This window comes from Pristis pectinata, chromosome 10 (genome assembly GCF_009764475.1).
Source record: "Pristis pectinata isolate sPriPec2 chromosome 10, sPriPec2.1.pri, whole genome shotgun sequence".
Taxonomy (NCBI): domain Eukaryota; kingdom Metazoa; phylum Chordata; class Chondrichthyes; order Rhinopristiformes; family Pristidae; genus Pristis; species Pristis pectinata.
This window is the reverse complement of record NC_067414.1, coordinates 13,946,627-13,960,511: the sequence shown is the minus strand read 5'-3', so window position 1 is coordinate 13,960,511 and position 13,885 is coordinate 13,946,627. Positions and strand designations below refer to the sequence as shown.

Sequence of the window (13,885 nt, the reverse complement as noted above, 5' to 3'; positions counted from 1 at the left end):
CATGCCTAAAAACGACACCACTTGACGGAAGGCTGCAGGCTCCTTCCTCTGCCTTGTTGCCATGGTTGACGGAGGTTATTGACTGTCTTGACAGGGAAAGGTTCTAGGATGGCAATATGTTCATCTGTGATTGGCCTGAAAGGTTAAAGAGCAGGAATGAGGGCTGTACCTAGGGAGCCTGAAGGAGCTCTGGCCTTGAAGATCGTAATGTATTCCCTAGACTTATTTATAAACCAAAGCTGAAACCTATTGACTGTATGGAAATTGAATTTGCATTTTCTCCATTCATTTGAATCTGCAAACCTCCTAATCCCTTGAGTTTTGTGTGGAAAAGAGATGTGGAGTTGTATAGGGAGAGAGCAGAGAAACAGGACATCTAACCCCCCATGCAGCCCATCCTGTGCTGTCGGATTCTGAGGGGGTCAGTGTGGCAGCCGGCAGTGATCCTGTTTGAGGCTTTGTCCGTAAATGGTTAACCATATCCCAACAGTTAGAGAAAACGCACTGCAATCCTGCCTGGGCCACGTTACAGTGCCCCATTGCACAATAAGAAGGCAAGTCTACAAAGCAAGGATTTTCATGGATAGTCTCCAGTTCTGCTTCTGGCATCGAGGGAGAAGCCAACCATCCCTCGGAGGTGATCAGACTTGCACTGCCGCATCCTCACACTGCCCTGTCCCTCCAAGGTATTGCTGTGAGTTCTGATTGGTTAAAGCAATCAAAATCCTGTGAGACATCTCTCCAGGAGGCGAATGCTCTGGCTGATCAATAATGCTCCACTAATGCATGGAAGCTTTCCGTTGCTGGGCTATTTTCTGCGTGATTTGTTTTGTGCTGTGGCACTGCAAGGGCAGGTATTGATTTTGCATCCCCACCAGTCCGGCCACCAGCTCCCTTGCAGACACTGCGATTGATTGTGAACATCAAAGATTTGCTTTAGCTGGCAGACTTCAGTGCTACTGTGACACAAACCTATTGTGTTGCCGGCACTGATGACTCTTTGGTACCTTGTGGAGAAGCTGCTCTCCTGGTGTGAGTCAGGATAGGTGGCTTGGTGACTTGTTGGACGGCAGACAGAGGTGCTGGTTGGCACTGGGAGTCATAGCATCATTGAGTAATACAGCACAGAAGCAGGCCCTTCGGCCCAACTCATCCATGCCGACCAAGATGCTCATCTAAGTTAGTCCCATTTGCCTGCATTTGGCCCATATCTCTCAGAAGCATTTCCTATCCATGTACCAATCCAGGTGTCTTTTAAATGTTGTTACGGAGTCGTAAGCAATACAGCACAGAAATAGGCCCTTTGGTCCAACTAAAGTGATACTGTGGCAAATCCTGTTCTGTGAAACCCAAGCACATAAACCTAAGCTGACGTTCACTGCAGTGCTGAGGGATGGCTGCAGCATCAGAGCCCTTGTACTTTAGATGAGACACTCTAACCCCCTTCTGCCACCTCAAGACGGACATGAAGAATTCCAGGCATCTGGATAGCACGGTAGTCACTGGCTCCCAGTGCCGGAGACCCAGATTCAATCCTGAACTCCAGTGCTGTCAATGTGGAGTTTGCACATTCACCCTGCGACTGGATGGGTTTCCTTCCACAGGTTGGTAGGTTAGTCAGCCACCATAAATTGACTCCAGTGTTGTGAGTGGTGGAATCTGCGGTGATTGATTGGAAAATGAGGAAAATAAATTGGGTTAGAATTGAATTAGTGTTAATGAGTGCTTAACAGTTGGCGTGGACTCAGTTGGCGGAAGCGCCTGTTTCCATGCTCTTTATCTCTCTATGACTCTAATTCGCGGAAAGGCGGGGCTGATTCCCCGAAGGTTTGCTGGCTGGCATTTGTCACTTGACGAAAATCACTGGAAAACAGATTATCTGGCTGTAGTCACATTGCAGCTGATGGAAGCTCGTTGTGGCTGCCACGTTAATGACTGTATTAGTATCTGTGTTACAAAAAAATACTTTTGTTGTCTGAAGAGCACTGCGGTACATCCTGAGGTTGAGAGGTGCAGACCCTTCTGATCCGTAACAAGGAGTTCGAGTTCAAGAGAGTGTAAATAATTTCTGAATGTGAAGCTTAGTGGACACAAAGCTGTGATCCAGTTGGAGAGTTGTTAGTGTGAGGAATTGTCTGCAAAACCTTGATTGCTGCCAAACTCAGGGGAATAGAGTTAAAATTAATATGTTAATATGACGGCTGAAATCGAAGAAAGCCCATCATTGTCATCCTGTGGGCTCAGAGGTATAGTACACTCTGTTCAAGGTAGCTTTATATGTAACCCCTGTGACCTAGTGCAAAGGCTCAAGTTCCAAGATGAAGGAAATAATTTATTCATTAAATATCCTTTAATATAAGCAGTCTATCAGAGGCTGAGTACATGCTGAGCCAGGAATAACTATTGACTGTCTTCCGCTATTTCCAGTGTCCTGATCCAGCTGGACTTCTGCCGTGATTTCCTGAACCACTTTGACTAGAGACATGTCCTTTAGTGGTGGGGCTGCTCTGCCTTCAGCTCCCCATCTCACATCCATGCCTGCATTGAGAGAGGATTTCTATATTTAAAAATAAATGAAGACCCCTAATCTTTAGCAGAAAAGCCAGCCTTGAGTTTACATGCTCCAGTTCCTCTTGGACAACACAGTGGTGCACTGGGTAGAGCCACTGCCCCACAGCTCCAGCGACCTGGGTTCGATCCTGACCTCGGGCACTGTCTGTGTGGAGTTCACCCTCTTTCTGTGACTGTGTGCGTTCCCTCCCATATTCCAAAGAGACGCGGGATGGGAGTTTAATTGGCCACTGTACATTGTCCCTAGTGTGTAGGTGAGTGGTAAAATCTGGTGGGAGCTGGGAGAATGGAATGGGATTAGTGTAAATGGGTGCTTGATGGTCAGTGTGGACTTAGTGAGTCAGGGGTCTGTTTCGGTCTTGTGTGACTTTTTGTTCTCTGATTTGCCCTTGTGTTTTACTATACTTAGGTGCAGAGTTCAGTGGGCTGCCCGCAGAACACTCTATGCAAAAAATGCATTTCACTGTGTGTTTCGATGTACATGTGACTAATAAAGATATCTTATCTTATCTGTTGGACTACATCTTCACTGAAGCATCCTTTGCTGAATCACAGGGTCTTAAATTACCAGATAGGGTAATTGGCTCATTGGGTATGTGTGGCCTCTTTGAAAGTCCTATCCAGTTGAAAAAGGAAACAACTTGTGTTTCCATCTTGTCTTTCACGGTCTCGCAATGTCCCGAAGCTCTTCCCAGCAATTTTGAAGAGTGCTCGCTGCTGTAAAGCAGAAAGTGGAGCAGCCAATTTGCAGCAACTGGCAAAAAAGGCACTGTTCAAGGCCAGTGTGAAGAGGGGCAGGCAACTGGGGACTGTGAAGTTGGGTGGGGAACAGGGACTGAGAACTGGGGTCTATGAGAAAAACATGGGCACGTCAGGGAACAGCAGTCCCAGCTGTGTTAGACTCCCCCTGTCGTTCACAGTGAGCTCGGGGAAAGGCGATACCCAGACTTGCTTTGTAATTCATAAATTATTTTGTAATTCATCTTAGAGAACTCTTTGCAAACTGCAAAGATATGAGATTGAACTGTCCTGCACGGGGTCATACTGAGACACTGAACCAAAGTTAAAACAATGGCACTGCCAAACAGCAGTCAATTGTCCTGCCACCTTCAAGGATCTGGCAACCCACTTGCAAAAGCAAGATATTGCAGACTCTGGAAGTGTGAAACGGCACAGAGAATTCTGGAATTATTTAGCAAGTCAGAGGGCACTTGTGGAGAGAGAAGTAGGGTTAATGGTTCAGGTCAATAACCTTTCACTAGAAATGTTCTGATGGAAGGTCACCGACCTTAAACTTCAACTCCATGTTTCTCTCTCCACAGATGCTGTCTCTTCTGCTGTGTCTTATTTGGAAACTTGTTTATCCTCTGCAGGACTGAAGCTACTTGTGTTGTTGCAGGGACATCACCTATTTCCATGGTGTTTGGGGGCTGGTTTCTTTATATGTTGGTTCCAGTCATAGCTGAACTTGGACTGACAATTCAACTTGGGCTCAAATCCTTGCTTAAGTGTCATATGATGCTGCAGCCCTCTGGAAATGCTCCAACAACTATTGGGGGTGGGGAAGGAAGGTCACACCTACCTTCCAGAAGATGTCCATTAACTTGAACGTCTCTCCCTATTGTCCATAACAGCTCGGGGACCAACAGTTCCTGTTGCTCAAACATGTTTTGGAAGAGAAAGCAGCAAACTACTTACTCCATTGTGCATTTTATTATTACACGGCCAATATTATTTGTCAAAGATTATTTGAATGGTGGTATCAACTACAACAAATCCAAGTTTGCATATGTTACAATGATTCACCAGATTAATTCTTGATGTAGTTTCTCTGTTGAGAAGAGATTTAGCAGACTGGGTCTGTAATCTCTTGAGTTTAGAAGGAAGATGTTGGAAGATTTTTATAGGTCTGGGCATGACGTTCGTCTTGGCTGGGGCGTCTAGAACTGGGAGTTCTCAAAATAAGGGGTTAACCATTCAGGACAGAGATGAAAAATTTCTTAACTGGGAATATAGTGATCCCTGGAATTCTCTCCCTGAGTGAGCTGTGGAGGCTCAGTTGCTGTTCAAGGGAATCAAGAGACATGGGGTTAGTGCAGGAAAGTGACACGGGGGGGGGGGGGGGGGTGAAAGGTCAGCTGTGAACTTATTGTTTGGCAGAGCACTCATGTGGGGCCAAATGGCCTCTTCCCACTTCTGTTTCTTGTATTTTTCTGTGCTTATGTTCTAACTGAAAATTCCTCTGAATCCAATTACATGACCAAAAACTAAAAGGCACTACTGACTGCCTGTTTTTCCTACCCACTGTTCACTAGTAGAAAAACTGAAGTGTAACGTATCTTAAATTTTAGTTACTATGAAGTGATTGGACATAGGAGTTCGGCCCCCATCATCCAGTCCTGCCTTCCCCCACTCTCTTGCTTGAACTATTGGCAGTTAAGAGTTGACTTCACCAGTGAAGGCTGCCCTCTGGTGGTGACATGAGTAACCACAGAGAAGGGGGTCCAGGTGGCATTTGGAAGGTTTAAGTCAAGCAAGCAAATATAAAGATGATTGTTTTTAAGGAATAAAAATGGGATTAATCAAAAAGTGAACAGTTGCTTCACATCCAATCCATTATTTCCTTTTATGTAGGAAGACAACAGCCAATTTGCTCTCAACTTGCCCCATTTCCTACATTACCCGATTTTGAAAAGTTGACTGTGAAACATCACTGCAAAACTCTTTAGACTAGCTCAAGACTCCTCAAGAAGCAACAAAAATGCTAGTTATCTCTCTTATAAGGGGTCAATATTGGAATAGATCTAACTTAGAAAGCATATATGAAGGGGCTGTGTGTCTGCTCTGTTTTGGAATTGTACATCCATATTTGAGATTCTGGAAATGTTGGGTGAGGCGCACAAGTCTGGTGATTGCTTCATGATTTTCAGTGATGCACCAGGATAGCGCAATGAAGGCTTTGCTTTAATTCTGTTCCTTCGTAATTACTTAAAGTGATGCGATCATTGCCAGTCCCCACGCCCTGATCTAAAGTGTCTGCTTTTGAGTAAACGAACTGTAGGCTTCCTCATTGCAGAATGCTTAGTCAAATCAAGAATGGTTTAGTGCTTCATAAGAGATTTCATTGGGCAAGATTATTCCAGGACAACGCAATATCTTTTACAAATGTCTGCACAGTTTAGTTTTCCTTTCTTTAAGAAGTTACTTCAACCCATATTTCTTGTGATGTGATGCTAGAGATGAGCAACTTTAATTACTTGGAGAGAGTGTAGAAGCTAGTCGGAGTGGTTCACCCTGGACCACACAAGATTAACGGGAATGAAAACAGGATGTTGGAAACAATCAGCAGGTCGAGCAGCACCTGTGGGAACAGAAGCAGAGTTAACATTTCAGGTTAGAACCAGGAGAAGAGATTTGATGGTGGTGTAGAAAATCAGGCAGAGAAATCCTTTCCCCTGACTAAAGGATTGGCAACCAAAGGAAACAGAGGGAAGGGAACTGACAAAACACAAGGGGTAATGAGGAACTTGTTGTGCCCAAAGAGTCAGTTGATCTGGGATGCCCTGCCTGATAGAATAGTGGGAGCAGATTCAACTGGAAATATTAAAAAAGGAAATGGATAAACAGTAAGAAAGAAGTTGCAGGGCCTGCAGGAAAAGGATGGTTGTGGGATGAAATCCTTCAAAGGTCCAACACTGGCACAATGGGCCAAATGGCCTCCTTTTGCTTATTACTGTTGTTCCTGGTAATTGTGGGGTTTGCAAGTGGCTAACTGTAATGGTTGTGTCATTCTGTGTTTTGCAAGGCAAGCTTCTTCTTTAAGTTGAGCTGGCAGGGATGAGCCCATGTATAATTATGAAGGGTGCCTTTCCAAACTGGAGATAAATTTCTAAAAACATGCATGTTTCTCATCTAAAGTGCTTTAAAATCAATGAAACTTTGAAGTTTAAATACTGTTCTAATGCAGAACACATACCAACTGATTTGTGGACAGCGAGCACACTAGATAGTCTGTTCTGGATATTGATCAGGATACAAGCAAGAACCCTGTGATTTTTGTTTTGATCTGAAACTGTGCCAGGGGCCTTTTCCATGCATCCAAGAACACAGGCAGGCACGTGCTCTGGCTTGGTTTAACATCCCAAAAGACAATGCCCTCAGTCCTGAATCAAGATGGCGCTGGAGTGTGGCGACACGTTGCAAGCTGCTCTCTACAGATCTATTCATTATCTTTACTATAATCGTTCTACACTTTAAAAATTAAACTCTATGTCACTAACTATTACGCTTTACTCTGTACTGTTATTGTTTTTACCCGTACTACCCCAATGCACTCTGTACTAACTCAACGTAACTGCACTGTGTAATGAATTGACCTGTACGATCGGTATACAAGACAAGTTTTTCACTGTACCTCGGTACAAGTGACAAAAATAAACCAATACCAATACCAAGAGTCCCCGATCTGGGAAATGTCCCAAGATCCTTAAAGTGTAAATTCAACCTGCTCTGGGTGGCAGGAATACTACCATGGCTGACTGCTTTCAAAAGTGGTTCGTCGAGGAATGTAGCAAGCTTTGTGTTACTACAGTGCAACCTTGATATGATAATATATCACAGTTTTGCATAAACCAGCAGTATTAACAGGGCCCAAGATGGAAATGAGGTAAATGATAGATTCACTTTTGATGTGAGTGTTAAAGTTGTGCTTGGAAACCTGTGTTACATGAGGGTTGAACTGTATTCAATTATGGTGAAGGGTAGACCTTCAAACATCACAACCTGTACATTCTGTCTACTCAGAGCAGGCTGTTATGCTGTACACTTCCAAAATTTACGGGGTTTATTTATTTCGGGTGGTATGTTCAGACCCTGTGCTTCTGCTGGGATTGGATTGAGAGTAAACCAGTAGGAAATAGTGCCAGAGATTTGGTGTAATATTTTACAGTGTGGGTCACACAGTGCTTTAAACCTTGAGAAATCCAGCATAGGGTGTGATTTGATGCAACTAAGTATAGACGTGGAATAGATTGAATCCCATGATTTATATGTAAAATTTGCAGTTTCTTTTTCTTTAAAGGCTTGTCTTGTTGAAGTATTAGATGATCCATTTAGTTTGTTTTAAAATCCACATGTACATGGACCCAGGTTCAATCCTGACCTGTGCTGCTGTCTGCGTGGAGTTTGCACATCCTTCCTGTTAGTGGTTTTCCTCCAGGTGCTCCGGGAGGTTAATTGGACACCGGAAATGACCCCTTCGTGTGGGTGAGTGGCAGGAACGTCAGGGTGGACCCAATGTGCATGTGAGAGTGAACAGATTACAGGGAGTGGGATTGCCCAGAAAGCCAGCATGGAATTGATGGGCCAAATGGCCTCCTTTATTGTAAGGAAGCATGAGGAAGTACTGTGGATATACTGAATGCTAGCAACTCCTGTGGAGTCCTGATGTCTCTCTGACAGAACAGGGACTGGAGTTTCCAGCGCAGAAGTTGATTGACATGCCATCCTCCTGGCTTACTACTCACGTCGGCAGCTGTAAAGGAGGGAACAGCAGTAGGTCACATTACGTCAGCACTTTCTCATTGGATACGGTAGTTGGTATTTATCGTGCCCATTAAGGGTGCAGTGCTGTTAAAGGGCAAAGTGCAAAGGTGAGCATGTGACCAGTCACACCAGGTTAACGAGATATTGAATACGTATTCAAAGATATAAGGTCGGTTATTAAAAAAAAATTTGCCATGATGATCCTGACAATAGTGTTCATTCTCTGTGTTCTCCATGGGATGCTGACATTTTGCCACTGTAAGGCAAGAGTTTAACTTGTGCTGCAAAATGTGGTCCCCATGTCTGCGTGGGTTTCCTCCGGGTGCTCTGGTTTCCTCCCACATTCCAAAGATGTACGGGTTAGGAAGCTGTGGGCGTGCTGTGTTGGCGCCAGAAGCGTGGCAACACTTGCGTGCTGCACCCAGAACACTCTACGCAAAAAGATGCATTTCACTGTGTGTTTCGATGTACGTGTGACCAATAAAGATATCTTATCTTAAAATTTCACCAGCCTGTGGCATTGGACGTGAGTCAAGAAGTAGACCCCTCCTCTCACCCCTCTTGGGCTGACTATTCAATGGATGAACTGAAAGCTTGCATTGTGGCCTTGGGGGGTGTGTGTGTGTGTGTGTGTGTGCGTGTGTGTGTGTGTGTGTGTGTGTCGGGGGTGGGGAGGGGAGAGGGTGGCAAAGAACGTCAGAGCAGAGAGGAGAGGTGGAATTCTACGGTTGTACTTTTGACATTGAGAGATCTGTGAAGCCTCTTTCTTCAGAAGCTAAATGATTTGTCATTTTGGTTTGGGGTGACCGCACCTTGTTTCTCTGGGGAGACTACTTCACAAGCATTGTGTGGTTACAATGTTTTATTTATGCTTTGCAAAACACAAGTGTGTTTCTGCAGCAGTTGTTTAATAAGCAAATTCTCAGCCTATAGAAATAAAGTAGTTGGATTTATGGCATGGTAGCTGATTTTGTCTCTTTCTTGAGGCTTTCTACATTAACTAGAAGTAACTGGGTCACAAGAGACGAGTTAACCTCGGGCTTCCTCAAAGACGGTGATGTTGAGTGTCTGCTTAATGGAGGTTCTGGCCAAGAAAGGACCAAGGTCCATCAGGTTTATTTTCTACCATCCTGGTGGTGGCCTGATACAATGGAGTTGCTGATTTATCATAGTAAATAATCTCTATGAATTAACATGAGGTGAGGATGGTGAGCTTGGTAGTGTAGCAGTTAGCGACCCAGGTTCAATTCCGGCCGCTGTCTGTAAGGAGTTTGTATGTTCTCCCCGTGTCTGCGTGGGTTTCCTCCGGGTGCTCCGGTTTCCTCCCACATTCCAAAGACGTACGGGTTAGGAAATTGTGGGCATGCTATGTTGGTGCCAGAAGTGTGGCGACACTTGTGGGCTGCCCCCAGAGCACTCTTTGCAAAAAGGTGCATTTCACTGTGTGTTTCGATGTACATGTGGCTAATAAGGATATCTCATCTCATAAGTCTGAAATCAGCTGTGCCTCTCAAGATACTTACACTCACTATGTCTTTTGTCAAATTGCTTGTACACTGTATCACAAAATGGCTATTTTGTGATATAAATCTATCAGATTTATAAAAGACTCCATGTTGATGCATAACTGATAACTTATTATCCCACCTCTATTTGTCAAGGATCATACACAGTATTACCATTGTAAACTGTGTCATCAGTTGGCTTCAGAATCCCAGTCCACTTTGTACATCCTCTCCCAGGCCAACACTGAAGCCCTAATTACACTTGGTAAACTCTGTTGGGCAGGCTACGTCATTTGCATGCCTGACACCAGACTCCCAAAGCAGACATTCTATTCTGAGCTCTGTCACAGGAGGAGGTGACCAAGAGGATGGAGGAAACAATTCAAGGATGTGCTCAAAACTGTCTTGAGAAAGTGCGACATCCCTGTTGACTCCTGGGCAATGATAGCTCAAAGTGGAGAAGGAGCATTTGGGGTGCTATTAGGACCTCCTGAGTCCATGCATCGGCCGCACACAGTGGGAGCGCACCACTTCACAAACTAACCTCAAGAAACTCACCACCTACACGCCCTATCAGGCATCGCCTGCCCCATCTGTTCCCACATTGGCCTCATCAGCCAGCTGAGAGCCACAAAACCGGAGTGCAACCACGTCATCTTCAACTCTGAGGGACTGCCCAAGAAGTAAGGATTACTCTGCCAGGTTTAACTCAACGTGGCATATTTAGCTCTGAGCAATGCTGTCCACGATGCCAAGGTTAACTATGTTCTATTTATACAGGCAGTAATTATGCTATTTCCTGTTTTAAGTCTTTAAGTTTGACAGTATTATTTAGAAATGGTGAAGGATTGCTTTAGTGACCCTGAGCTTGCAGTGCTGAGTGATGTTAAGTGAAAGAGCTGGTTAAGAGTATGGTTCTAGTACTGATGTGTGTGATCTCTGACTCAAGCTCTTGTTTAGTGAGACTCCATGCTGCAATTTTAGAATCGATGGGATTTCCCCTTATCTCATTGATCTGGTAGAGAAAAATCAGGTGAGTAACCACATATCTAGGATAAGAAGCCAGGAGCAATAGTTTTTTTTGCAGTGAATTATGTAATTGCCCTAAAAAGGCCAGGGAAATGTATTCAGTGCCAAAGGGAAGTGGGATGTATGTCCTGAGTTAAGGGAGGATTTAAATACTTAGAGGGCCAGGCAGATACTACAAGGGAATGAGCTCTTGCAGAAGCCCAGCATGGACAAGATAAGACAAGATATTTATTAGTCACATGTACATCCAAACACACAGTGAAATGCATCTTTTGCGTTACTGAGAATGTGCTGCGGGCAGCCCGCAAGTGTTGCCACTCTTCCGGCGCCAACATAGCACGCCCACAACTTCCTAACCCGTATGCCTTTGGAATGTGGGAGGAAACCGGAGCACCCGGAGGAAACCCACGCAGACACATGGGGAGAACGTACCAACTCCTTACAAACAGCGGAGGGAATTGAACCCAGGTCGCTGGCGCTGTAATAGCGTAACGCTAACCGGACAATGGGGGCTGAATGGCCTCTTTCGGTGCTGTTAATTCAACAGATCCTTTGCTGCATCGGCCATCTTTTCTCCGCAGGGCACGGACTTTGGGGCAGAGGGAAAAGAAGGATGCCATTCATTGCTTGAGGCCGGTCTGATTTTCCATTCTCACTCCTATCAATGATTTGATAACCCCCAAAACCCTTGTCTCTGGAATTTCTCCTTCATCTTTCTCACAGCTCCGTCGACCCTTGTTTCTTCATTAACCAATCTTCAACAAACACCGTACGGTTTACTTCTACCAGGTCTTGGATTTCATTGTCTAAAAGGTGCTTTCTGCTGCTCTGAGGTGCTCTATAAATGCAAATTCTGCACCCCCCCCCCCAACAACAGCGGCTAATTACATGTGTGAAGTTCCTCCAATGGAGCAAACAGACACTGAGGCCGCTATGCACAAACAGAAAACTTGCTGCCGGCCACACAAGATTTATCAGAAGTGATAAAAAGCTTGGTCTGAGAGGCACGTCGTAAGGAATATCTTTGATGGCATAAGGTGGATTGACAGGAGCAGAGTTTCAGGAGGGTTTTCGGTTATGGTTTTCTGCTATGGTGTGCCCTAAGTGTCCTGGCCAGCATTTACATCTCATCCAACTCTTTCAGAAAACTTGATAATCTGTTGCTATTACTTCCCTTCTTGTGGAGGAGATGCACCAGTGTTAGATCTGTGAGAAGATTGATTGCGACATGAGAGGGTGTCAGTGACGGTACAGAACTCGTCACTGTGCGTCAGATTGTAGCTTCTTACTGCACGGAAGCAGGCCCTTCAGCCCACTAAGTCTGCATGGGCTATCAAGTATCCATTTTCATCAATCCTACACTAATTCCCACATTCCCATCAACTCTCACCCGATTCTGCCACTCACTTGTATACTAGAGGCAACTTACAGTGGCCAAATTTCCTCCTACATCTTTGGGATGTGAAAGGAAACCAGAGAGTCCCAAAAAAGTTCAAGTGGTCACAGAGAGAATGTCCAAATTCCACACAGACAGTGGCAGGGATCAGGATCCGACCTGTGTCACTGGAGCTGTGAGCAGTAGCCCTACCCACAGCACCACTGGCTGTTACATCCTCTCAGCAGGTCCAATCCCGTTTTACCTGTCAGATTGCTGCAGCGACTAAAAAAAATGGGTGTAGGGATTGGATTCAAATCCAGTGCGAGTAATAATGAGAAGGAAATCTTCATTTGCCCTATGGTGAAAGTGTCTTCAAAGGGTGCTCGCATTTAATAGTTAACAAAGCTCAAGGGGATTCGTGAGAGTGTAGTTGAACAATATAAGATACAAAGCAACAGGTTTAAAAGTGTGTTCTAAAGGAGAAGAGAGGGCTCAGTAGGTTTTGAGGCTGGAATTTGAGAGTTCAGGATATGAAAGATTGCAGGTCTAACTGTGCTTTGTTTGCTTAAGACATCCTTTGCAGATGGCCTTAATTCTCTAAGGTCAATTGAATTAAGAAATTGAGAAGCATTGAGCTTAAAAGGAATTGATTGATGATACTGTGGAGTATGGCTAATGCTAATCATTTGTTAATAACAAAATGCAAATACTTCAGGGCTTAATTTAAGCCATTTGTGACATCTTGTACATCATTTTCACCCTTCCTTCCTTTTCAGCAAAGTGATGTATGAATTATGAAGCTTTACAAAGGTGGTGAGGAACTACCTTCAAGTTAGTAATGACCTTTGGAGGAAGACAGGTCTCTATTTTCTGCATTTCTTTTTTGGGCCTGTTTTATCAGTGAATGTACAATAATTAGAGTAACATATGTACATTTATTTAGCGTTTCTTTAATTCAGTAACTAATATAATGCAAATGCATTTTCCAAAGGGTACCATCAAATCTCATGAATTATTAATAGCCACTTCTGTGACAATGGATGTTCTCTCTTTCTATTTGCCGAATTTCAACATTTGAATATGTCAAAAGTAAACCTGTGCTTCAGGACTGTTCATCTGAATGATGAAGTTTAATGAACTCAGGGTGTTAGTCTCTGGTTTAACATCACCACTATCTAGTGGGTACCATGTTTGTTTAACTCAGTAGTTACCAGAGGCGTTATTGAAAATATGTCGCACTTGCCTTGGGCCAGGTTGGACATGACAATGTTTCACTGAGATCTGGGCGAGTCAGTTGTTGAAGAGGTTTTAATGAACTTTTAACTTAAAACAAAAACTATTAATTTTTTTTTCAGTGGTGTCTTTGTCAGCAGCAATTATGTTTAAAGGTGATGATGAATCAACTTCCTGAACTGCTGTTGTCACACAGTGCATTGTACTCGTACTGTAGTGGACAGAGATTATTGTGGAACCAGCAGAAGAATTAAGGTTTACTCCCAGCTGGGATCATACCTCCTCATGACTGCTGAAGCCATTTATTGTGAAGAACTGATACTTGCCTGTTAAATTATAATTTTAATTATATCTTCTTCCTAGGTACGGAAACACATAAATGATCTATATGAGGACTTACGAGATGGACACAACCTGATTTCTCTCCTGGAAGCCCTCTCTGGGGACACCCTGGTGAGTCCAGATCTGTACAGATGATTTAATTGGTTTGATCCCCAGGGTGCCATCAAGGACTTCCTTCCCAGTGTATATTGTACACTCTGTGTTTAATTGTTTTTCATATGTGAAGATGCTGGACGCTCTATTTTGCAAGTCATGATTTCTTTTTCTTAATGCCTTGAAGTCC

At 44.1% G+C, this 13,885-nt stretch overlaps 1 protein-coding gene across 1 annotated transcript in view; it reads left to right on the top strand.

Moving 5' to 3' along the window:
* dst (dystonin) overlaps positions 1-13,885 on the top strand; it is a 464,609-nt gene that overhangs the window by 120,150 nt on the left and 330,574 nt on the right. Inside the window, 1 exon segment of the mRNA XM_052024808.1 lies at positions 13,624-13,713. Coding sequence (XP_051880768.1) covers positions 13,624-13,713 — 90 coding nt within the window.